General features: G+C 39.5%; 1 protein-coding gene and 1 long non-coding RNA gene across 5 annotated transcripts; both read left to right on the top strand.

Moving 5' to 3' along the window:
- The first annotated feature begins 1,510 nt into the window (after window positions 1–1,510).
- Window positions 1,511–6,580, top strand: LOC127295465 (uncharacterized). 3 transcript variants are annotated; one of them, XM_051325417.2, is made up of 6 exons: window positions 1,511–2,072; window positions 2,608–2,818; window positions 4,979–5,070; window positions 5,183–5,318; window positions 5,897–6,011; window positions 6,127–6,579. In XM_051325417.2, exons 2-6 carry the CDS (start codon window positions 2,816–2,818, stop codon window positions 6,150–6,152), a joined length of 372 nt encoding a protein of 123 aa, XP_051181377.1. In that variant the 5' UTR covers window positions 1,511–2,072; window positions 2,608–2,815; the 3' UTR covers window positions 6,153–6,579. The 3 variants fall into 3 exon arrangements, 2 of the variants coding, with proteins under 2 accessions (XP_051181377.1, XP_051181379.1); XR_007847874.2 differs by lacking the exons at window positions 4,979–5,070; window positions 5,183–5,318 and having other exon boundaries at window positions 1,512–2,072; window positions 6,127–6,568; XM_051325419.2 differs by lacking the exons at window positions 1,511–2,072; window positions 2,608–2,818 and having other exon boundaries at window positions 2,825–5,070; window positions 6,127–6,580.
- Window positions 6,581–22,062: 15,482 nt separating this feature from the next.
- On the top strand, window positions 22,063–24,226 carry LOC127295464 (uncharacterized). Of its 2 annotated transcripts, none has more exons than XR_007847873.1 (2): window positions 22,063–22,846; window positions 23,317–24,226. It is a non-coding gene; the product is annotated as an uncharacterized lncRNA (long non-coding RNA). The 2 variants fall into 2 exon arrangements; XR_011743621.1 differs by having other exon boundaries at window positions 22,978–24,226.
- Window positions 24,227–24,482: the final 256 nt, after the last annotated feature.

Here is a 24,482-nt window from a genome sequence, read left to right as displayed (position 1 = left end):
GCTAGAAAAGCTTGAGTGTTGTTCGGACGGCAGAACATATCCCCCTTTTCTTCTCATGTGGATTTTCTGTTCATTTTATTGCAGGTCAATGGAATTACAACGGGATGAGGACTCTTTTGTACATGAACATCTGGGTCCATATTATCCTTGATTACTAAGATAAGTCATGTGATTTGTCAAAAGAAGTTGCTGGCAATGCCCAACTAATCATTGTGCTATTTAATCTGATTATCTAGATTTGTTCGCATGATGTGTGAGTTTGGTCCTTGCAGTTTTTTATTTCATCGGATTTCGTTTATAGCATGATTCACTTCGTCAGTATACCTTGGTGAGAATTTTCAGCAACAGCAAGGATATGCATCAAGTATTGAACAATACTTCTGTATACTAGCATAAGCTATCAAAAGCAAAGGGACAAAGTATATGCTTTGGACTTCTCTACTGTACAGCCTATTTAAAGACACTTCCCTATTGGACAGAAGTAAACTATCCTCTTCAAAGAAATCAGGTTATTTACTGAGTCCTTTTATCATGTTGAAGCTGAAATATTTTAATTTTTCTCTTAGTTGCAGATCGTTTGGTGGTTTTAGTACAATTGTTTGGTATGATATGATCTCCTCATGCTGACTACTCTTTGCAAAATACTTCAGTGCTGCTATAGACAGAATGTTATGTTATTGATCAGTATTGGTATCTCTTGGCAAGGTGAAATAGTTATATGAGCCCACAATATTGATTACTGCATAATATACGTCTCAAGTGGGTCCATCTTAGGTATTTTTGAAATTATTAACTTTCTATATGTAACCGTTGTAGTCTACATACATAAAGCTGAAGATACGCTGTGACATTTAGTTTTGACATTTAGTTTCTACATGCATGCTGGTCCCAGCGTCACATTTATTTTCTTATATTGCCATGCTGAAGTTGTTCAGTCCATGTCGCAGTTCATACTTCTCGAATAAAAGAGTATGGAGAGTCAATCACTAAAGGTGGAGGCCATGCAACCATAGCTGGGTAATGGCATATTCAGTTTTGGCTTAAGAATCTCTTAGGTAATGATTTCAGATCTTGACTAAGGTTTTTTCAGTATTTAATTGTTTCATATTAGTATGTTCAGAGATAAATTCCATAAATCACCCAAATATAGTGATGGCACCTTAGACGCGGTTATTTGGCATACCTTTATGTTATGCCTTCTGTAATGCAGTTTCAGTAGACCTCTAGCTTTGTATTTTCTGTTAACAGTTTGCTTTGTGTTTCCTTTCTATGAATTTTCTCATTGTTGTCATTTTCCTTTCCACTTTGGTAGCATATTGTAAAGTAACGTGTATATATCTCTACTATATTAAATCTCTAGAGGTGGTGTCTCATGGTACGTCGTCTGCACTCCCGAAAGAAAAATAAATTTTCTTAATTTTGATCCCGCGAACGAAATAAGCATCAGGACAAACGGTTGTGCAGCCCACGATGGGAAATACACGCGCAAGCACGCCTTGAAGAAGTCCAACTGCATTGAAACACCGCCACGCCCCATCTTGCCTTCGCCTGCTCTCCCAGCGGAAGAAAAGCGTCGGCGCAGTTGCCAGCAACATACTCCTAGGACGACGGACACGCTCGAGCCCTGAACTCGGTAGGGGGCCGGCGGGCGCCTGCTCCCGGGCCGCCAATCTGCTCATCCAGCGCCGCCCCCCATCATCCCCAACCGGAGGTGTGTAATTTCGAACTGCACTCTGTCGAGGCCAGCGCAGGTCGATATTTGTCATGGTCAGCCGCCGACACGCCGTGGTACATCCGTGCACTGCTCGTCCGTCTTTCCATGCGCGGCTGTCCCCTTGGCCGTTCCTCCGAGCGCCGCCGGCCTGCTTTGACGCCGAGATCCTCTTTACACCCATCCCTATCTGTGCATCATATCTGGGCCATAGCTGCCACATAAGATGCGGAAATTGGTCGTTTCCTGGCAGCTTCGTGGCTGTTTGCTCCTGGTGACAGTCTGCTATTGAACGATCCCTCTCGTCAATGAATCAGGATTTCAGTTCACATCTCACCCTTAGGAATTTACTTCCATCGTGGTATGCTCCTCACCTCACCCCCATTTCCTGTTCTTTTTTCTGAATCAATTAGGAATTCAATTTTGGTTAGGGTTCTTTATGCGGAGAATCTGAATGCAATTGGCATGAAGAAAAATATAGGAAGGGCCGACCATGGGATGAAAAACATACCCAAATGGAGTATATATAAATTTATAGGGAATAACTCAACAATTTATATGGCGAGTGTTGAGAAAGTTCCCCATTTTGCAGTTATTAACTTGATAAGTTGCGCTTTCTCTCAGAGTTCATTGGAGATAGACTTGTTTTGTGAATATGTCGATGGTAACAGATAGAAGATTCAGATAGTCATTGGCAAAGGGAGTTGTAGGTGTAGTTCTTTTTGTAACACTCTATCCACACTTACTGATGCTCTATATCGCTCCATAACGAGCATAGGCTGTTTTCCTTCCGATAAGCATTGTTGTCTATATATCATCTTTATTGCTGCATTTATTAACAATTGCTCGTTGGCAAAGAAATGATAGTGAGTTGAATATTCTGTTTCTTATTTCAGGTACTGTTATTTGTGTCTTTAAATGGAAGTGATACCTTCATTATGCTTGCGGTTCATCATAGGATCATTTGTCTGTGACTCTGAAATCAGCAAGTGGAAAGGCATCCTAGCTTCTTGTCCATCACCACTGTCACAACAGGAGATTTGTCCATTTTAATGGGAGCAAGGATACGATTTCATCTGAGATGTCAGGAGCATTGATCTGGATATGGTAATTTATCTTGCTGATTTCATTTTCATTAAATTATGTAAACATCTACAAGGAACTAGGTGGAACTGAATGGATTTATATTGGGTGTTCGGTTTATTGAGACTAGATGGTTGATGAAATGCATATAGTTTGGCATATCATGTTTGATAAACTACTCAATGGTAGTACACACTTCTTTTCCACTGATGTTGAGCTATCCCTTGAGAATAATACAAGAGATCACACTTCATGAATTATACTTCTCTAGGCATCTCAGTCATAAGTTATTTTATACCATGTCAATATTTTTGGAACTTATCTTATTAAATGAGCTCAATAGCAATTGAATTGGAGGGTCACCACGTTTGCAATTTAGCACTAGCTTATTTGGAAATAAACCAGCAGTCGTCCACCCCGCCCGCAGTAACCAATGCCCTTCTCCACACCACGATCTACTCCTGCAGTCCAACACGCCATCCTCGCATCTAAAAAAAAAACGCTGCCCTACCCTTCCTTGAGGCTACCAAGCACCAGGAGTCCTTGGGTGACAACCATAAGGCCCCAATCTCGCCCTCGAGGCGCTAGGGGCCCTGCAGGAGTCGTATGGCCATGGCGTCTGGTCACTCCCGGTCGTGACGTACCCTCCGCCTCGCCGTTCACACGACCTCCTCTTCTGCAGCCCTGAGTCTCCGGCCACCGCCATGAGATCGGTGGGGGCACCGAGATGGCGACTATCGGGGCCGCCGTGCACGATCAGCGCGGGCACAAAATGACCATGGCGCTGATGGGTGGCGGATCTGCGCCGCACAGCGTTTACTACCGGAGTCGAGGACCCTAATCTCACACATCCTGACCCAGGTTGCCAAGTCCCCACATAAATTTCATACATAGTGCAGATAATATAGCACCTGGATATTGTGGACTGAAATATTCCAATCTGATCTTCATTTGCACTTGGTTCAGACCGCTCTGTAAAGGAGCACTTCCCTTGATTGTTACTACTACTGCAGGTGGTAACTAGGGAGTCTTTTCTAAACCATATAATGCCACATATTATCATTGTCTGCTTAAGATTAAGTGTATTTTTGAGTGAGAGCGAAGAGATACATAATTAAGTCTAAGTGCAGTATCAGTTCTTGTTCAGTTCTGAACTATGTCCAAGTGCACTGTAAGTTCTTATACATTTTGATTACAACTGTTTAAATATTGTATATCAGACCAACAGGTTTTCAGAGCCAAACATCAAATATAGCAGTATACCCTGTACTGCCAAGTATAGGGGCATCAATTGCGTATGAAAGTTGTGTCTGGGCACAAATCTATGGATTTTTTTTTGCAACAATCATCCTACATATTAATTCGAGTCTAATTCATATTTGCTAGACACTTATCACTTTGTTAAAAATCTACATGTCTATGTTTACATGAAAAATATTATCTGCACTCTGTAGATATATTCTAGGTGCAGATTTAGTGGAGCACTCAAGTTTGGTTCAATATAAAGTGTCGAAAACATTAATTTATGGACATACATAGTTTTCAGATTATTTTAGGTATTATTTCATTCACAATATTGATGCTCAAGAGCCTATGTTGCATCCTAAGTTTATCCTCTGAGTTCAAAAAAGTCACTTGATAGATACTTTTTTACTCCCTCCATTTGGTAATATAATAAGTTTAAGCAAGCTAGAATTTTTCATGGGCAGTCAGCTCTTTATGTATGGCTCTGGAATGAAATAGAGTGCTGCTTGTTTCACTCTCTTATTTACATGGGATGTGGCACTTTTGACATGCCAGTCTATAGTTGTAAAGGGGCATCCTCTAGATCTAGAAGTTTATATCGATTTTACAAAGGATAGCAAATAATTCAAATCTCTTCCTGAAATAACTTCTCATCTCTTAACTTCATTTAAGTGAAAATGTTATTAATCTTGTAATTATCAAAAAGGAAACAAACCACGGGCTCAACAAATCTTTCTACCATACACACATTCATCTATTTATTCTTTGTTGATCCGTAGCAGCGCATATCGGATGATTAAAATCACATCCGCAATCCTGCTATCATAGTTTTTATTAGTTTATCTTTTTGTACAAAATGTAGTGAAGTTCTGATGTAGAGGTGGTTACATTGATTATTCCCAAGCACAAATGAATTGTTGATTTTTGTGCTAACAACAGGTTTGCCCACTAATGGTCAAGCTAGGCAGCTGTCCTATAAGCCTTCTGATTGCCAATAGAGGTTTCTTAATTATAATAACTACACCGCCAAGGTGAAAAGTTAATTTCTTGGTATTACTAACTTTTATCATTTTGCTCTTAGTTTTCCTTACTCGTGAAAACAGTGTTAGCTATACTGACCTTTGCATGTTGTGAAAACTGTAGTTTGGTTGATATTCTGTCAAATCTATTCCTTGCACCGTTCTGTGTGGTCTTTATGCTGTCAGCATGTGCCGTCTTCTCAAAGACATGCATTGAATTCTCTGTTTCATCTGCCAATGATGTTTCTGAACAGCTAGAGGTAATAACAAACGTATATGTTGTATTTATGTTTTGAGCCAGATATAAATTCATACTAGCAGATGGAGTAATTGCTTCTTTTCTTTACACGTCTACTTTTTGGCAAGAACCTTTCAAACAACCTTTTTTCTATTTAGTGCAGATAGTAAACATTAGACTGTGTACGAGGACAGATTGCGCATTTCTATTCATTTAAACAAGTACATCGAAGAAATAGTTCCTCAAAGTGAGAATTTTAAGTAGTAACCTTTCCTGACGGAGGAACTATTGCATGATTTTTATTGTTACTGAACTTTCTTGTATTATTGATGCCTGAACCTTTTTCTTGACAAAGCCCCTCTTGTATTTTGTTTTCTGTTAATAAACAAAGTCATGTCTTTGTTTCCAGACATCTCATGGGTCTATTCCATTAGTTTCTTCCCATCTGCTAAGATTTCCTAACAACCTGACACATGATATGTACGATAAGTATTATTGTCTATGCTCTATTTTTTCTAAGTTGAACTATGTTTGGGTTACTCCAATGCAGGAGGATATTATGGAATTGTGAACTGATGATTAATATTGCCACCTATGCAGGTCAGAAAGAAGGCAGTTGTGATTAGGTTGGCTGAAGAGTTTAGGTTGAAGAATGACCCTCGCTGCCACTCTCTACATGAGTCGAATTCCTTAATACCTACCGAGCATCACAAATGTAAGAGGACTAAATGTCTGTTTTTTTTTGTTGAGAAATCATTTCTTCGTGATGTTGTCCTTCAGCAATATTTGCTCATCTCCTTGCATGATATCTTTCGTCTGAGCTCCTCTAGGTTTTGAAACTGTTCAACGACGATAGCGACGCTAATGCCATCCATTGGGATAGGTTGCAACTCAACGCGTTGGACACCAGAAATGGTTGCTGCAAGTAATACAGGGTTGCCATGCCTGAGAAGAATGACTACCAATTGTATAACAATATCGCATTGCTTGACTTCAACAGTGATGAAGCTGAAGACAACATTTGTGACGTTTGATCAAGTGAATTCAAAAGGCCTCCTAGACTAGATCTAGGTGAATAATAAATTAGTTTAACCCTTGCTTTCTGTCCATGACATCCAATTTGCTTTACTGAAATATGCTTCAAGGATATTGGAATCGTAATGTTTTTTGGACATATATAAATTGCCAACCAAGAGCATGTATGCCCAATACACTACGTAGCTTTATATTTTTCTATAAACGTGTATTTTCACATGGATCATATTTATATATGAGACTAAAAAGAAAGACCGTGGCAACGCACGGGCATCCAACTAGTTAAGCTTAATTTGGCCATGTGAACTTCTCGACTTATTCTTTAAAAAGATTAATTTGGCCAGGATTTTTGTTATAGCAAAGTACACTGTTGTATCATTTACAATGCAGGGACACTAACATGAGGATTATAAAAATGTGTCTGGATCTCCGTAGCAATATTTGGATTGAAACATTCAGTAAAATTTATACACATAAATGAAGATTATAATGCAGGAGCAGAATTAATTCACATAACATGCTATTAAGAAGAGAAGGCTACTATCTTGCAATACCCTAATATTCTCTGTTCCTAAGCTTATCTTTTTTCGATAAAGGATGCTTTATTACTTTTGAGAAAGCTCCTAAGCTTATCTATCTTGGAAACGCCAGTGTTGTGTTGTTGTTTTATGAGTGCTTTACACTGTAGAAAATCAGGAGGATATCAAAGAGCATCGGGTTGGAAATGGCAGGTAAGTACTTAGGGCTGAGGTGCGGATGAGAGTAAAGGGAAATTTCAAAGTTTGCAATGAAAACTTTGCAAAAGATTAAAGTTGAGGCACATCATTTGTTACTTGGATAACATTGTAGTTGATCTTGGTACATTTTGTTATAACTTGAAATATAAGTTTTCTTACATTCGCTAAATTATCCCTACCAGTTGGTTACATTGATACCAAAACATCCTCATTTCCTATTATATTTAATGGTTTCAAGATATAGATGCAGTTAAACCTTTAAAATGTTGTATTAACAATGTGATGAACCTGTGATGTGATTCACCAGAGGAGACAAATGAATCTAATCATGTATTTATCTATCTTTCTTATCATAGACCGATGATGAACATATAAGAAGTCACTGGGTTCCGATTAAAATATCTTTCCGTACAAGTAAAACTCTTAGGATTTGTATACCATTTTACTATATTGTTTTTCAACAAGTTCCATATTTAATTTTGTCCACAGTATTGTGGGACTAACATCATCATGCCGACTTTTATTGACATGTTATTTCAAGCAAGGTAACACTAAATATATCATATATGTTTTGAAAAAAATGAAACAAAAAAGTAGCCGTGCAAGCGTGGGAGATTGAATGATTCACTGATGCATTTGAATGGAGATTTGGGTAGTAGTAGTAGCTCTGGAAGGAAGTAAACAAATGAATCAGCAATCAGCATGAGAGACGATACCTAAAAAGAGAAGAGAATATATGGATGGCTAGATCAGAGATTTATAGTTATGATTTAGTAAAAACATATTTATCGTGTAACCCGTCTGATACGATATTTGTTACAAAGATCACGTCTCCACTAAAAAGAAACTACCGTGTACGCTAGCTTTCTTTTCACACCACAAAGGTGCAGCTTGCAGGTTCGTCCGGTCAACATAATATAAGAGAAAAAATAAAGAATAGCTGATTTCTTTCCTTACAACGAGTTCCGTTCAACATAAGGGAAAAATTAAGGTTTTACCAAAGAACGTAGATCGTATTGTAGGTGCGCGTCCGTCCAACAAAGAGAAAACTAGGCAATGTTAGCTAGACCATTGTTACACGACAAATGTGATAATATAAGCAGAAAATGCACTGATCCGTATAGTATATATGATCTTATCCAAGCATTTTTGTTCGGCTGGTATTTCGGAAATCTCGCCGGAGAGGTTTTGCCGGCTACAACCGATATTTTTCTACCGGCCTAAATTTGCCGGTATTAATATAATTTTCTCAAATTTAAATATATTTTAGAAATTTTGAAAGAAGTATAAATTTGTTTTCAATATCTCGGGCAGAATACCTGCCAGTATTTCCGATATTAAGAAGAACGAAAAATAACAGTATCGCTCCGAGGAATAAAATTCATAAATGTCCATATAAAAAATTTCTGTCGGAGAAAAGCTACCGCAAATTCAGAATATATTATTCAGAAGACAGGGTACGATCCATGTCGATCTATATGTACATCTACCCGATTCGATCTCACATCAATTTTTTTCATAGTGGACGAAATTTACTGGTATAGACATAATTTTCTAAAATATAAATAATTTTAGATAATTTCATAAGAATTTATGAAATTGTTTTCAATATCTTGGGAAAATACTGGCCAGTAATTCATGTGCCTACCGGTAATTTTACACGACCAAGAAAAAAATCTTGACTATACAGACTATGAAACTATATTATTTCCTTCAATGGAAAGTGACACTCTCGGAAAATTTAAGGGGATGCCCTCGCATTTGCGAGGGCCACACTGCTAGTTAACCATAAAGTGGCATTTCTCCCAATTAAGAACAAGGTTAGTTTCTTCACATCTCTGTAAAACTTTATCAAGGTTTCGCAAACAATTATCAAAAGAATTCCCATAGACAGAAAAATCATCCATGAATACCTCCACAATCTTTTCACAAAAACCATGAAAAATAGCAGACATGCATCTTTGAAAAGTAGCAGGAGCATTACATAAACCAAAAGGCATACGCCTATAAGCATAAGTTCCATAAGGACAAGTGAAAGTGGTTTTCTCTTGATCTTTAGTTCTAACAGCAATTTGTGAAAACCCAGAATAACCATCAAGAAAGCAGAAATGAGTATTTTTAGATAACCTTTCTAGCATTTGATCAATAAAAGGTAAAGGGTAATGATCCTTCTTAGTAACTTTATTAACTTTTCGATAATCAATGCACATTCTATACCCTACAACTACTCTTTGAGGGATAAGCTCATCATTATCGTTAGGTACAACAGTTATTCCTCCTTTCTTAGGAACACAATGCACAGGACTAACCCATCTACTATCAGAATAGGATATATAATACCAGCTTCAAGAAGTTTCAATACCTCATTCCTTACCACATCCTTCATCTTAGGAATTAAACGACGCTGATGCTCAACAACAGGCTTTGCATCATCTTCCATATTGATGGCATGTTGGCAAATAGCGGGAGAAATCCCCTTCAAGTCATCAAGAGTGTAGCCAATAGCTCCTCGGTGTTTCTTCAATATTTCCAATAATCTTTCTTCCTCAAAATCTGAAAGCTTAGCACTAATAATAACAGGATATGTTTTCTTATAATCAATATAAGCATACTTAAGATTATCAGGTAACGGTTTCAAATCAAAAACAGGATCTTCCTTTGGTGGTGGTGTTGTACCTAGATCTTTCCTAGACTCACTAGGATGTGAAACAATATTAGAAGTATCTTCACAGAAAATGATGTGACTGTCTTCTACATTTTCAGTCACAAGATCTTTAACTATTGCAATAGCAGGTTCAACATTTATTTGCTCCTCAGGTTCTATAGGTTTCTTTGCACTTTTATTAACCACACTAGTTATAACAGAATACTCCTTCATTTTAGCAGGGAAAGGAGTTTTTTCAATATAAGCTTCAGGAAGAATATGATCAACAGTTTTAATTTCAACACATTTACCTATAGGTGAGTCAGTTTTATCTTTATAAGGTTCATGATACTTATTAAATTTCTTCCTAGGCAATTCAAAATGAGAGGCAAAAGCTTTATAAAAATTTGCAACAACCTGAGAGTCAAGACCATAAGTAGCACTCCTATTACGAAATTTATCAGTATCCATAAAAGTTTCAATGCATTCGTAATCATAATTTATACCTGACTCTCTGCCTTTGTCGTTCTCCCATCCTTCAGTATTCTCTTGGATCTGATCAAGAAGGTCCCATTTAAACTCTTCTTTGTTGCGCGTGAATGATCCAGAACAAGCAGTATCCAGCAAGGTTTTATCTTGAAAAGAAAGTCTTGCATAGAAATTATCAATGATGATATTACCGGGAAGCTCATGAATGGGGCATTTGAGCATTAAAGACTTCAATCTCCCCCATGCTTGGGCAATACTCTCTCCATCATGAGGCCAGAAATTATATATGCGGTTCCGGTCTTTGTGAATTTCACTTGGAGGATAAAATTTAGAATAAAATAGAGGCACAATATCCTTCCAATCAAGAGAATTCCCATTCTTCAGCAATTTATACCAATGCGCCGCTTTACCAGACAGCGATATAGAGAATAATTTCTTCCTAACTTCATCCATAGAAATACCTGCACACTTGAATAACCCGCATAATTCATGTAAGAACAGTAAATGATCTCCAGGATGGACAGTTCCATCCCCTTCATAGCGGTTATCCACAACACGTTCAATAATTTTCATAGGTATTTTATATGGAACCTCTTTCTCACCTGGCGCTTCATCCACTACCGTTGCAGTAGTAGTAGATTTTCCAAATAGGAATTCAAGAGAAGATCTCTCCATAATGAATTATAGCAGCAGGCAGAAATAAAAACAACACGTACTATAAAAGTTTCCCTTACCAATTTCACATACCAATAGCGCTTCACTCCCCGGCAACGGCGCCAGAAAAAAGTCTTGATGACCCACAAGTATAGGGGGTGTATTCGTAGTAGTTTCGATAAATAAGAGTGTCGAACCCAACGAGGAGCAGAAGGTGTTGACAAGCAGTTTCAATGAAGGATTCACTGTAAATGCTCACAGACAAGTTTTCAGGGGGCTTTGATATAGCAGATAAATAATGTACAAGTAAGTAAAATGCGAGAGTAATAATTGCAGCAAGTGGCCCAATCCTTTTTAGCACAAAGGACAAGCCGGTTTGTTTACTTATGATAACCAAACGTTCTTGAGGACACACGGGAATTTAGTCTAGTGCTTTCTCTTCATATAGTTGATTAATCTTCATTGTTTTGATAAGTGTTGTGTGGGTGAACCTATGCTAATGCACCGCCCTTCCTAGGACTAATACATACTTGTGATTAAACCCCTTGCAAGCATCCGCAAATACAAGAAAGTAATTAAGATAAATCTAACCACAACCTTAAACTCTGAGATCCTGCTATCCCTCATGCATCGATATACCAACGGGGGTTCAGGTTGCTGTCACTCCGGCAACCCCACAATTAGAAAACAAATACAAGATGCATTCCCCTAGGCCCATAAAGGTGAAGTATCATGTAGTCGACGTTCACATGACACCACTAGAAGAATAACACCACAACTTAAATATCAAACCATTAAATATTACTCAACATAGTTCACTACTAACATTTAGACTTCACCCATGTCCTCAAGAACTAAACGAACTACTCACAAGACATCATATGGAAGATGATCAGAGGTGATATGATGATGAATAACAATCTGAACATAAACCTTGGTTCAATGGTTTCACTCAATAGCATCAATAACAAGGAGTAATCAATACCGGGAGAGTTTCCCTTATGAAATAATCAAGATTCAACCCTAGATGTTACAACGGAGACGAGGTGCAGCGGTGGAGATGATGGTGTTGGCGGTGGAGATGATGGTGATGATGATCCCAATGAAGTCCAGCTCGATGACGGTGACGATGGCGACGATTTCCCCCTCCGGGAGGGAATTTCCCCGGCAGATTTCAGCCTGCCGGAGAGCTCTTTACTCTCTGGTGTTTTTCCGCCCCGCAGAGGCGGCTCTGTCTATTCTCGATGCCTCCCCCGCCTTAGGGTTCCTTGGAGATGAAGTACGCGAAAGGGAGACGGCCGAGGGTGGTCGTGGGCCCCCTCCCCACATGGCGGCCCTCCTTGGCCTCTCCTTCTGGCTGGCTCCGTCATTTGGAAAAATAGGAGCTTCGGTATATTTTCCGTCAATTGTTGATCTTCAGAAATATTGAATCCTGACGGTGCTTTTTCCAGCAGATTCCTGACTCCGGTGAGTGATTCTCCAATAATCATGAAACATGCAAAATAGGTGAAATAACATAAGTATCATCTCTAAATATGAAATATATCAATTAATAACAGTAAATTATGATATAAAATAGTGATGCAAAATGGACGTATCAGCCATCAGCTGACGAATCAGAGGCGAGCCCGCCACTAACTGCCGAAGAAATTCCACCTCCACTTGCGGAACAGGTCCTCCTCCTTGAGCCACTATGGACCAAACCATTCCTAACGTACCTAACAAAGCAGGAGTTGCCGGAGGATCTAGTAGAAGCAAGACGGATCGTCAGATGGTCAAAAGCCTTCACCGTGGTGAATGGTGAACTCTATAAGCGCAGCATTTCTGGTATTTTCTAAAGGTGTATTGCCATTAACGATGGAAAGGCACAGTTGCGCGAGATACACGAAGGAACTTGCGGACACCACGCGGGAAGCAGGGACCTTGTGGTGAAAGCCTTCAGGGCAGGATTTTACTGGCCAACGGCGGCATCGGATGCTCGAGATCTGGTCATGAAGTGCGACCCCTGCCAGCGTTTTTCACCAAAACCGCACGCCCCTGCGACAGATCTGATGACAATACCTCTGGCGTGGCCCTTCGCTCAATGGGGACTCGACCAAGTTGGGCCACTGCCAAGGTCATCACCCGGAGGACACACGTACCTACTGGTTGCAGTCGACAAATTCACCAAGTGGATCGAGGCAGTACCTGTACGAAACCAGAAAGCCGAAACAGCAGTTTAGTTCTTCAGGGGAATAACCTGTCGATTTGGTATGCCTCACAGTATCGTCACACACAACGGATCTAACTTTGACTCCAAAGAGTTTCGAAAATCTTGTGATGACGGAGGAATCAAACTGAAATTTGCATCAGTGGCCCACCCACAGACCAACGGCCAGGTGGAAAGGATCAATGGTCTAATAGGGGATGGCCTCAAGAAACGCCTTACGAGCGCGGCTGGAGCCTGGGTCGAGGAATTACCATCTGTACTTTGGAGTTTGCGTACTACACCTAACAGGTCGACTCAATACACTCCGTTCTTCTTAGTACATGGAGCCGAAGCAGTTCTGCCAGCCGACGTTCGGTTCGAAGCTCCTCGGGTGACAACATACACAGAATCCTCTTCCAACATCGCGCTGCAGGATGATGTGGACCTCCTTGACGAAGCTCGAGATACTGCTTTGGCAAGAACGACCGTATACCAGCAGGCGTTGAGAAATTATCACAGCCGACGAATACGCAGTCGAAGCTTTAATGTTGGAGATATGGTATTGCGGCTGAAGCAAGAGAGACCCCTGAAACTCGAGTCTCCATGGGAAGGACCATACATCGTCACTGAAGTGATACCAGGAGGAGCATATCGGCTCAAGAACCCGACTTCAGGAAAAGACATCGGGAATCCATGGAATATCGCACAGTTGCGACAGTTCTATACATAAAATACAATTGTTTTTATTTACTCGACAGCCCTTAAGGTCGCTTTTGCATTATGAATAAAATTCTAATCAGATTTTCCACCTTTTTTCTTGATCCAGGCCTCATCATCCGAACAAATCGTTCGGGGCCTGATACGCGCGAAGCACACGTCCGTTGGGAACCCCAAGTGGAAGGTATGATGCGTATAGAAGCAAGTTTCCCTCAGTATGAAACCAAGGTTATCGAACCAGTAGGAGCCAAGAAGCACGTGAAGGTTGTTGGTGGAGGAATGTAGTGCGGCGCAACACCAGTGAAACCGGGACCAACGTGGAACCTGCACAACACAATCAAAGTACTTTGCCCCAACGTAACAGTGAGGTTGTCAATCTCACCGGCTTGCTGAAAACAAAGGATTAAAAGTATCGAGTGGAAGATGGTGTTTGTTTGCAAAGAACAGTAAAAATAGTAGAATGTATTCAGATGTAAAAGAATGGACCGGGGTCCACAGTTCACTAGTGGTGTCTCTCCAATAAGATAACTAACATGATGGGTGAACAAATTGCAGGCGGGCAATTGACAAATAAAGATTCAATACATATCAATGATGATTACTATGAGATTTAATCAGGGCATTATGACAAAGTACATAGACCGCTATCCAGCATGCATCTATGCCTAAATAATCCACCTTCAGGTTATCATCTGAACCCCTTCCAGTATTAAGTTGTAAACAACAGATAATTGCATTAAGTATGGTGCATAATGTAATCAACACAAATATCCTTAGACAAAGCATCAATGTTTTATCCCTAGTAGCAACAGCACATCCACAACCTTAGAACTTTCTGTCACTGTCCCAGATTCAATGGAGGCATGAACCCACTATCGAGCATAATTACTCCCTCTTGGAGTTACAAGTATCAACTTGGCCAGAGCCTCTACTAGCAACAGAGAGCATGCAAGAACATAAACAACACATATATGTTAGATTGATAATCAACTTGACATAATATTCTATATTCATCGGATCCCGCCAAACACAACATGTAGCATTACAAATAGATGATCTTGATCATGTTAGGCAGCTCACAAGATCTAAACAATGATAGCACAAGCGGAGAAGACAACCATCTAGCTACTGCTATGGACCCATAGTCCAAGGATGAACTACTCACGCATCAATCCAGAGGCGGGCATGATGATGTAGAGCCCCTCCGGTGATGATTCCCCTCTCCGGCAGGGTGCCGGAGGCGATCTCCTGAATCCCCCGAGATGGGATTCGCGACGGCGGTGTCTCTGGAAGGTTTTCCGTATCGTGGCTCTCGGTATAGGGGGTTTCGCGACGAAGGCTATTAGTAGGCGGAAGGGTAGGTCAGGAGGGGGCACAGGGGCCCCACACCATAGGCCGGCACGGCCAGGGCCCAGGCCGCGCCGCCTTATGGTCTCGGCCCCTCGTGGCCCCACTTCGTTATCCCTCCGGTCTTCTGGAAGCTTCATGGAAAAATAGGACCATGGGCATTGATTTCGTCCAATTCCTAGAATATTTCCTTACTAGGATTTCTGAAACCAAAAACAGCAGAAAACAGCAACTGGCACTTCGGCATCTTGTTAATAGGTTAGTGCCGGAAAATGTATAATAATGCTGTAAAGTATGTATAAAACATTCAAGTATTGTCATAAAAGTAGCATGGAACATAAGAAATTATAGATACGTTTGAGACGTATCAAGCATCCCAAGCTTAGTTCCTACTCGCCCTCGAGTAGGTAAACGATAACACAAATAATTTCTGAAGTGACATGCTACCAACATAATCTTGATCAACATTATTGTAAAGCATATGAGATGAATGGAGTGATCTGAACAAAAGATTGCTAACAAAGATAATGACTAAACAAATGAATCATATAGAAAAACTTTTCATGAATAGTATTTTCAAGACAAGCATCATTAAGAGTTGCATAAGAGCTAACTCATAAGCAATAAATTCTAAGTAGAATGCATTGAAACAACACAAAGGATGATTAAGTTTCAGCAGTTGCTTTCAACTTGTAACATGTATATCTCATGGATATTTGTCAACATGGAGTAATATAACAGGTGCAATAAGTAAACATGTAAGAATCAATGCACACAGTTAACACAAGTGTTTGCTTCTAAGATAGAAAGAAGTGGGTAGACTGACTCAACATAAAGTAAAAGAATGGCCCTTCGCAGAGGGAAGCATGGATTAGTATTTTTGTGCTAGAGCTTTTGTTTTGAAAACATAGAAACAATTTTGTCAACGGTAGTAATAATTCATATGTGCTATGCATAATACTTCCTACAAGTTGCATGTCTCATGCATAGAGTACTAATAGTGCTCGCACCTTGTCCTAATCAGCTCGGAAAACACGGATTATCATCGCATAACATATGTTTCAACCAAGTGTCACAAAGGGGTACTTCTATGCCGCCTGTACAAATGTCTAAGGAGAAAGCACGCATTGGATTTCTCGCTTTTGATTATTCTCAACTTAGACATCCATACCGGGACAACATAGACAACAGATAATGGACTCCTCTTTTTAATGCTTAAGCATTCAACAACAAATAGTATTCTCATAAGAGATTGAGGTTGTATGTCCAAACTGAAACTTCCACCACGATACATGGCTTTAGTTAGCGGCCCAATGTTCTTCTCTAACATATGCATACTCAAACCATTTGATCATGAAATCGCACTTACTTCAGACAAGACGAACATGCATAGCATCTCACATGATATCCAACAAAGGTAAAGTTGATGGCGTCCCCAGAAACATGGTTACCGCTCAACAAGCAACTTATAAGAACTAAGACACATAACTACATATTCATTACCACAGTAGTATTTAAGCTATTTGTCCCATGAGCTATATATTGCAAAGATAAAGGAATGAAATTTTAAAGGTAGCACTCAAGTAATTTACTTTGGAATGGCAGAAAAATACCATGTAGTAGGTAGATATGGTGGATACAAATGGCATGGGTTTTGGCTCAAGGTGTTTGGATGCACGAGAAGCATTCCCTCTCAGTACAAGGTTTGGGCTAGCAAGGTTGTTCGAAGCAAACACAAGTATGAACAGGTACAGCAAAACTTACACAAGAACATATTGCAAGCATTATAAGACTCTACACTGTCTTCCTTGTTGTTCAAAACACTTTACCCGAAAATATCTAGACTTAGAGAGACCAATCATGCAAACCAAATTAAACAAGCTCTACGGTAGTTCTTCATTAATAGATTAAACTACATGATGCAAGAGCTTAAACATGATCTATGAGAGCTCAAACAATTGCCAAATTTCCAAACCATATGCAGCATTTTCTGATTCCAACCAAATAGCAATTTAACGAAGCAATTTCAGCCTTCGCCATGAATATTAAAGCACAATTAAGAACACAAGTGTTCCATATGAAAAAACGGAGCGTAATATCTCCAATATAAGGATGGTGGGATCCAACTTTATTCAAACAAAAATAAAAGCAAACCGACGCTCCAAGTAAAGAACACAGGATGTGATGGAATAAAAATATAGTTTCACTAGAAGTGACCTGATAATGTTGTCGATGAAGAAGGGGATGCCTTGGGCATCCCCAAGCTTAGATGCTTGAGTCTTCTTAAAATATGCAGGGATGAACCACCGGGGCATCCCCAAGCTTAGACCTTTCACTCTTCTTGATCATAGTATATCATCATCTTCTCTTGACCCTTGAAAACTTCCTCCACAACAAACTTCAAGCAAACTCATTAGAGGGTTAGTGCATAATTACAAATTCACATATTCAGAGATTACACAATCATTCTTAACACTTCTGGACATTGCACAAAGCTTCTGAAAGTTAATGGAACAAAGAAACTCATTCAACATAGCAAAAGCGGCAATGCGAAATGAAAGGCAGAATCTGTTAAAAACAGAACAGTCCGTAAAGACGAATCTGGCAGGAGAACTTAACTTGCTCAAATGGAAAAACTCAAAACTAATGAAAGTTGCGTACATATATGAGGATCACGCTCGTAAATTTGCAGATTTTTTCAATTTTTTTACAGAGAGCTCTGCGAGAATTCGTCACAGACAGCAATGCTGTTTCTGCGCAGCGATCCAAATCTATCATCAACTTTAACATAGAAACTTTACTTGGCACAAAAACATGATAAGGAGAGGTTGCTACAGTAGTAAACAACTTCCAAGACTCAACAATACAGTAAATAAAATAAAACATGGGTTATCTCCCAAGAAGTGCTTTTCTTTAACGCCTTTCAGCTAGGCGCAGAAAGTGCAAATCAAGTAACATCAAGAGAAGAAGCATCAACATCATAGCTTGTTATAATAATAGAATCAAAAGGCAACTTCATTATCTTTCTAGGGAAGTGTTCCATACCTTTCTTGAGAGGAAATTGATATTTAATATTACCTTCCCTCATATCAATAACAGCACCAACGGTTCGAAGAAAAGGTCTTCCCAACACAATAGGACAAGATGCATTGCATTCAATATCCAAGACAACAAAATCAACGGAGAGAAGGTTATTGTTAACCGTAATACGCACATTATCAATCATCCCCAAAGGTTTATTTTTAACATTATCGGCAAGATTAACATCCAAAAAACAATTCTTCAATGGTGGCAAGTCAAACATATCATAAATCTTTTTAGGCATAACAGAAATACTTGCACCAAGATCACATAAAGCATTACACTCAAAGTCATTGAATTTCATTTTAATGATGGGCTCCCAACCATCTTCTAACTTCCTAGGAATAGAAGCTTCAAGTTTTAATTTCTCTTCCCTAGCTTTAATGAGAGCATTTGTAATATATTTTGTAAAGGCTAAATTTATAGCACTAGCATTGGGACTTCTAGCAAGTTTTTGTAAGAACTTTATAACTTCAGTAATATGACAATCATCAAAATCTAAACCATTATGTTCTACAACAATGGAATCATTGTCACCAATATTTTGAAAAATTTCAGCAGTTTTATCACAAACAGCAGTTTCAGCAGTTTCAGACAATTTTGTACGCTTTGCACTAGGAGTAGAAACATTGCCAACACCAATTATTTTACCATTGATAGTAGGAGGTGTAGCAATATGTGAAGAATCAACATTACTAGTGGTGGTAATAGTCCATACTTTAGCTACATTATTCTCTTTAGCAAGTTTTTCTTTTTCTTCTCTATCCCACCTAGCATGCAATTCAGCCAACAGTCTAATATTATCATTAATTCGAACTTGGATGGCATTTGCTGTAGCAGAAAATTTTGTATCATTATCCTCAGGTTTAGCAGCCATTTTATTAATTAAAGAAGATTGTGATTCAGACATATATGAGATTTGATTTTCAGCATTTTTAAGTTTAGTTTGCAAACCAGAAATTTTCACATTCAAATTTTCAAGTTGATTTCCTATATTTTTCAACAAGGCAGATTGTTCATTCATAGTTTTAGTAAACAATTGATTTTGCTCATATTGCGATTGCATAAAGCTCTTAGTAGTTCTTTCAGTTTCCAATATCTTTTCCTCATTAGGCAAAACAGATCTACCATAAGAATTACCATAACCACTACTATTATTAAAAGGATATGGCCTATAGTTGTTGTTGAAATTATTATTCTTAATGAAATTCACATCAACATTTTCTTCTTGAGCAACCAATGAAGCTAAAGGAACATTATTAGGATCAATATGAGATCTACCATTTGCAAGCATAGACATAATAGCATCAATCTTATCACCCAAAGAAGAGGTTTCTTCAACAAAATTTACCTTCTTACCTTGAGGAGTTCTTTCAGTGTGCCATTCAGAGTAATTGATCATCATATCATCAAGTAGTTTAGTTGCGGCGCCCAGGGTGATGGACATAAAAGTACCTCCAGCAGCTGAATCCAATAGGTTCCTCGAGGAAAAATTCAATCCTGCATAAAAGGTTTGGATGATCATCCAAGTAGTCAGTCCATGGGTTGGGCAATTGTTTACCAAAGATTTCATTCTCTCCCATGCTTGAGCAACATGTTCATTATCAAATTGTTTAAAGTTCATTATGCTACTTCTCAAAAATATAATCTTAGCAGGAGGATAATATTTACTAATAAAAGCATCTTTACATTTAGTCCATGAATCAATACTATTTTTAGGCAAAGAAAGCAACCAATCTTTAGCTCTTCCTCTTAATGAGAAAGGAAACAATTTCAGTTTTATAATATCACCATCTATATCCTTATACTTTTGCATTTCACAAAGTTCAACAAAATTATTAAGATGGGCAGCAACATCATCATTACTAACATAGAAAATTGCTCACTCATAACAAGATTCAGTAAAGCAGGTTTAATTTCATAGAATTCTGCTGTAGTAGCAGGTGGAGCAATAGGAGTACATATAAAATCATTATTATTTGTGCTAGTGAAATCACACAACTTAGTATTTTCAGGAGTACCCATTATAACAGTAATAAAGTAAACTAGGCAAATAAAGTAAAGACAAGTAACTAATTTTTTGTGTGTATTTAATATGTAGCAAACAAGACAGTAAATAAAATAAAGTAAAGCAAGACAAAAACAAAGTAAAGAGATTGGATGTGGAAGACTCCCCTTGCAGCGTGTCTTGATCTCCCCGGCAACGGCGCCAGAAATTTAGCTTGATACGCGCGAAACACACGTCCGTTGGGAACCCCAAGTGGAAGGTATGATGCATATAGAAGCAAGTTTCCCTCAGTATGAAACCAAGGTTATCGAACCAGTAGGAGCCAAGAAGCACGTGAAGGTTGTTGGTGGAGGAATGTAGTGCGGCGCAACACCAGTGAAACCGGCGCCAACGTGGAACCTGCACAACACAATCAAAGTACTTTGCCCCAACGTAACAGTGAGGTTGTCAATCTCACCGGCTTGCTGAAAACAAAGGATTAAACGTATCGAGTGGAAGATGGTGTTTGTTTGCAAAGAACAGTAAAAATAGTAGAATGTATTCAGATATAAAATTATGGACCGGGGTCCATAGTTCACTAGTGGTGTCTCTCCAATAAGATAACTAACATGCTGGGTGAACAAATTACAGGCGGGCAATTGACAAATAAAGATTCAATACATATCAATGATGATTACTATGAGATTTAATCAGGGCATTACGACAAAGTACATAGACCGCTATCCAGCATGCATCTATGCCTAAATAATCCACCTTCAGGTTATCATCCGAACCCCTTCCAGTATTAAGTTGTAAACAACAGATAATTGCATTAAGTATGGTGCGTAATGTAATCAACACAAATATCCTTAGACAAAGCATCAATGTTTTATCCCTAGTAGCAACAGCACATCCACAACCTTAGAACTTTCTGTCACTGTCCCAGATTCAATGGAGGCATGAACCCACTATCGAGCATAATTACTCCCTCTTGGAGTTACAAGTATCAACTTGGCCAGAGCCTCTACTAGCAACAGAGAGCATGCAAGAACATAAACAACACATATATGATAGATTGATAATCAACTTGACATAATATTCTATATTCATCGGATCCCGCCAAACACAACATGTAGCATTACAAATAGATGATCTTGATCATGTTAGGCAGCTCACAAGATCTAAACAATGATAGCACAAGCGGAGAAGACAACCATCTAGCTGCTATGGACTCATAGTCCAAGGATGAACTACTCACGCATCAATCCGGAGGCGGGCATGATGATGTAGAGCCCCTCCGGTGATGATTCCCCTCTCCGGAAGGGTGCCGGAGGCGATCTCCTGAATCCCCCGAGATGGTATTCGCGACGGCGGCTTCTCTGGAAGGTTTTTCGTATCGTGGCTCTCGGTACAGGGGGTTTCGTGACGAAGGCTATTTGTAGGCGGAAGGGTAGGTCAGGAGGGGGCACAGGGGCCCCACACCATAGGCCAGCGCGGCCAGGGCCCAGGCCGCGCCGCCTTATGGTCTCGGCCCCTCGTTGCCCCACTTCGTTATCCCTCCGGTCTTCTGGAAGCTTCGTGGAAAAATAGGACCCTGGGCGTTGATTTCGTCCAATTCCGAGAATATTTCCTTACTAGGATTTCTGAAACCAAAAACAGCAGAAAACAGCAACTGGCACTTCGACATCTTGTTAATAGGTTAGTGCCGGAAAATGTATAATAATGCTGTAAAGTATGTATAAAACATTGAAGTATTGTCATAAAAGTAACATGGAACATAAAAAATTATAGATACGTTTGAGACGTATCAGGGCCCCTGTCGTTGGCTCTTACTCCCATCAGGAGCGCTAGCCAAAAACACGCTCGCACAGTGTCATTAATCACTACAAGAAAATTGACACCTAAAGACATCATTGTTTTGACGCTTTTGTTATCGTCTTTACCTGCAAATCCACCCCCTGAATAAAGACGATTTTTAAGACGTTTAGCATATCGTCTCACAGTGTATTCACCGTTCCCAGTTCCTTAAAAAAAACTACTCGTGACCCTACCCAAAATATCTCCCGTCTCTGCTTGTTGAAACCTAGCGCCGCCACTAATCCTCAAGCGGGGCCTCTCCGGCGAACTCTGCGCATCGACTGGCGCACCTCTTCTCCCCCTCGCTGGTACAAGATCTCCCCCGGTGGACGTTGTTACACACGCTACTCAGAGATCCGATCCACCATGCTGCTGCGGCGGTGCCCCGTCCCAGGCTGCTGCGGCGGTGCCCTGACCCAGCCGGCGCCTTTCTCGTGCGTCCCACACACCCTCCGCCACCCGCCCATGGCGACTTGCAGCCATTCAATTCCATGTACTCCTAGTCGTGGAGCCACAGCCGCAGGTATGGTCTTATAACTAACTTAATCTCAGTCTGTATCTTCATCAACCGAGCTTGTGGCTGTTTCATTGATACGTCGTCTGTAGTCACTCAACTAGCACTTGTAGGGTCCTGGAAAATGAGCCGTGGAATTACAGGGATGCAATGAAGGGATCTATTTTTTATAGACAGAAGTGAAGCAACGTGTAGAAGTGGATGTCAGATCGATTGCAAGGGAGACTTTAGTCAACGGCCGAGCTACAATACAAAAAAAATTGTGCACATCCAAATAGCCAACAACTCCAGGCATACCAGGTCTATTATTCACTTTCGATTAAACCAAATATTAGCATACCCAGCTTACTGTTAATCCTACATATGTCCAGATTGTTTGCAAAAATATTCACAAGTTGCCTGTTTCTAAGTTAGTAGTACATGTTTTTCAGCGTTAATGTTTTGGAAGGCGAACATTGGGAGTAATTTGTGAGAGTTTGAAGCTAGAACCGATTTGAAGGTCCAATTGCTCCACTGGGCCTGTAAACTTAGGTCCATAAACTAAGAGCAACACTGAATGTGGGTGAGTAGATTCGTCGAACTGTTGTCATGCATATTACATCATTAAGGGGGCATTGCACCGTTACACTTGAACTTGAACCAATGATAATTTTTGAGTACTTATGGCACTCTTGTTTAATTCATATACAATTTTCATTTGATGTTTTTTACTTAGGTCAAGTGGAATTACCGGTGATTTGCTAACCTAAAGCTATCTCTGTCTTTTTAAGGAATGCATATATGAAGTTTATGGAGCCTTCCAAGTACAACATAAGTTGTCTACATATAGTCTATTCAAGGAGCAATTTCCTCATGTCTTATGGAGATGTAAGTTAGATCGCTTAAGTAATTGAGACCAATGTGCAAGGCTTATTGATACATCGTATAGCTCAGGTCATAAGTACCTTTTATCATTTTTCCTTAAAATATCCCCAACCAACGCAACTAACCTTTGTTTCTTGATAGGCTTCAACTAAAATGCATCAAAGCTTCAAGTTGTACTGCCCAGAAGAGAATTCATAAAGTTTTCATGATGCATCGTAAGGATGTTGCGGCAGCTGTAATTGTTTATTAAAGCCAATAAGTAATGTGAATATGTAGTTTTAAACATAAATAAATTCCAGCAAGCTAACTACCTATGATTATATTATAAACTAATGTTTTTCATGATTATACTTTATTTCATTTGGTTTTTAATCTAACTTGAGCTGGATTCTTCGCTGCAGAGTGGTGACTATGCTCCCAAGGAAATTATGCTGATGCTAAGAAATAATATCTTGGCCAATGTCGAAAATTATTGTCCGTAATGCCAATTGTTTGGGTACCCATCTTCAATTTGTAAGATTTGCTTAATGAGTATCCTTCATTGAAAAGATGTCAGTGATATTTTGTGTTTGCTGCAGAATGTTTTATTGCAGACCTTTAATGAATCGCAGTAAAGACCACGAGGAAAATTGTACGTGATGTAGTGAAGACCTGTGGATGTTGATGCACATGGAAAGTTTAGAAGATTCCAGCTAGTTAGAAGTACTCGAGTTCTTATTTTCTGTTTTCATGATACCTTTGCCCCCTTTTTATCTGGATGGAAATTTCAGTTGTAAAGTACAATTTTCGTTGATTAATATATCTTTGTTTCTGGAATGCACTACACTTGTCTATTGTGATGCAAGCCATACGTATTCTCTCCTTTCACTCATGAGACCATAATTTGGCAATTTAAAACTTCACCACATGAAGCGATAATTTGGTCATTTGAAAAAACTGAATGGTTCTGCCATTAGCACGCCCCAAAGCAACTAACGTTTGGTAGACACGCCATGCAAGGGCAGTTTCGCACTCAGATCCCACCGCACCTCTATCCGAAATAGACACGCTTTATAGAGCGTCTCAAATTTTC

This window comes from Lolium perenne, chromosome 4 (assembly GCF_019359855.2).
Source record: "Lolium perenne isolate Kyuss_39 chromosome 4, Kyuss_2.0, whole genome shotgun sequence".
Classification (NCBI taxonomy): Eukaryota; Viridiplantae; Streptophyta; class Magnoliopsida; order Poales; family Poaceae; genus Lolium; species Lolium perenne.
This window is presented reverse-complemented; position numbering and strand designations above follow the sequence as displayed.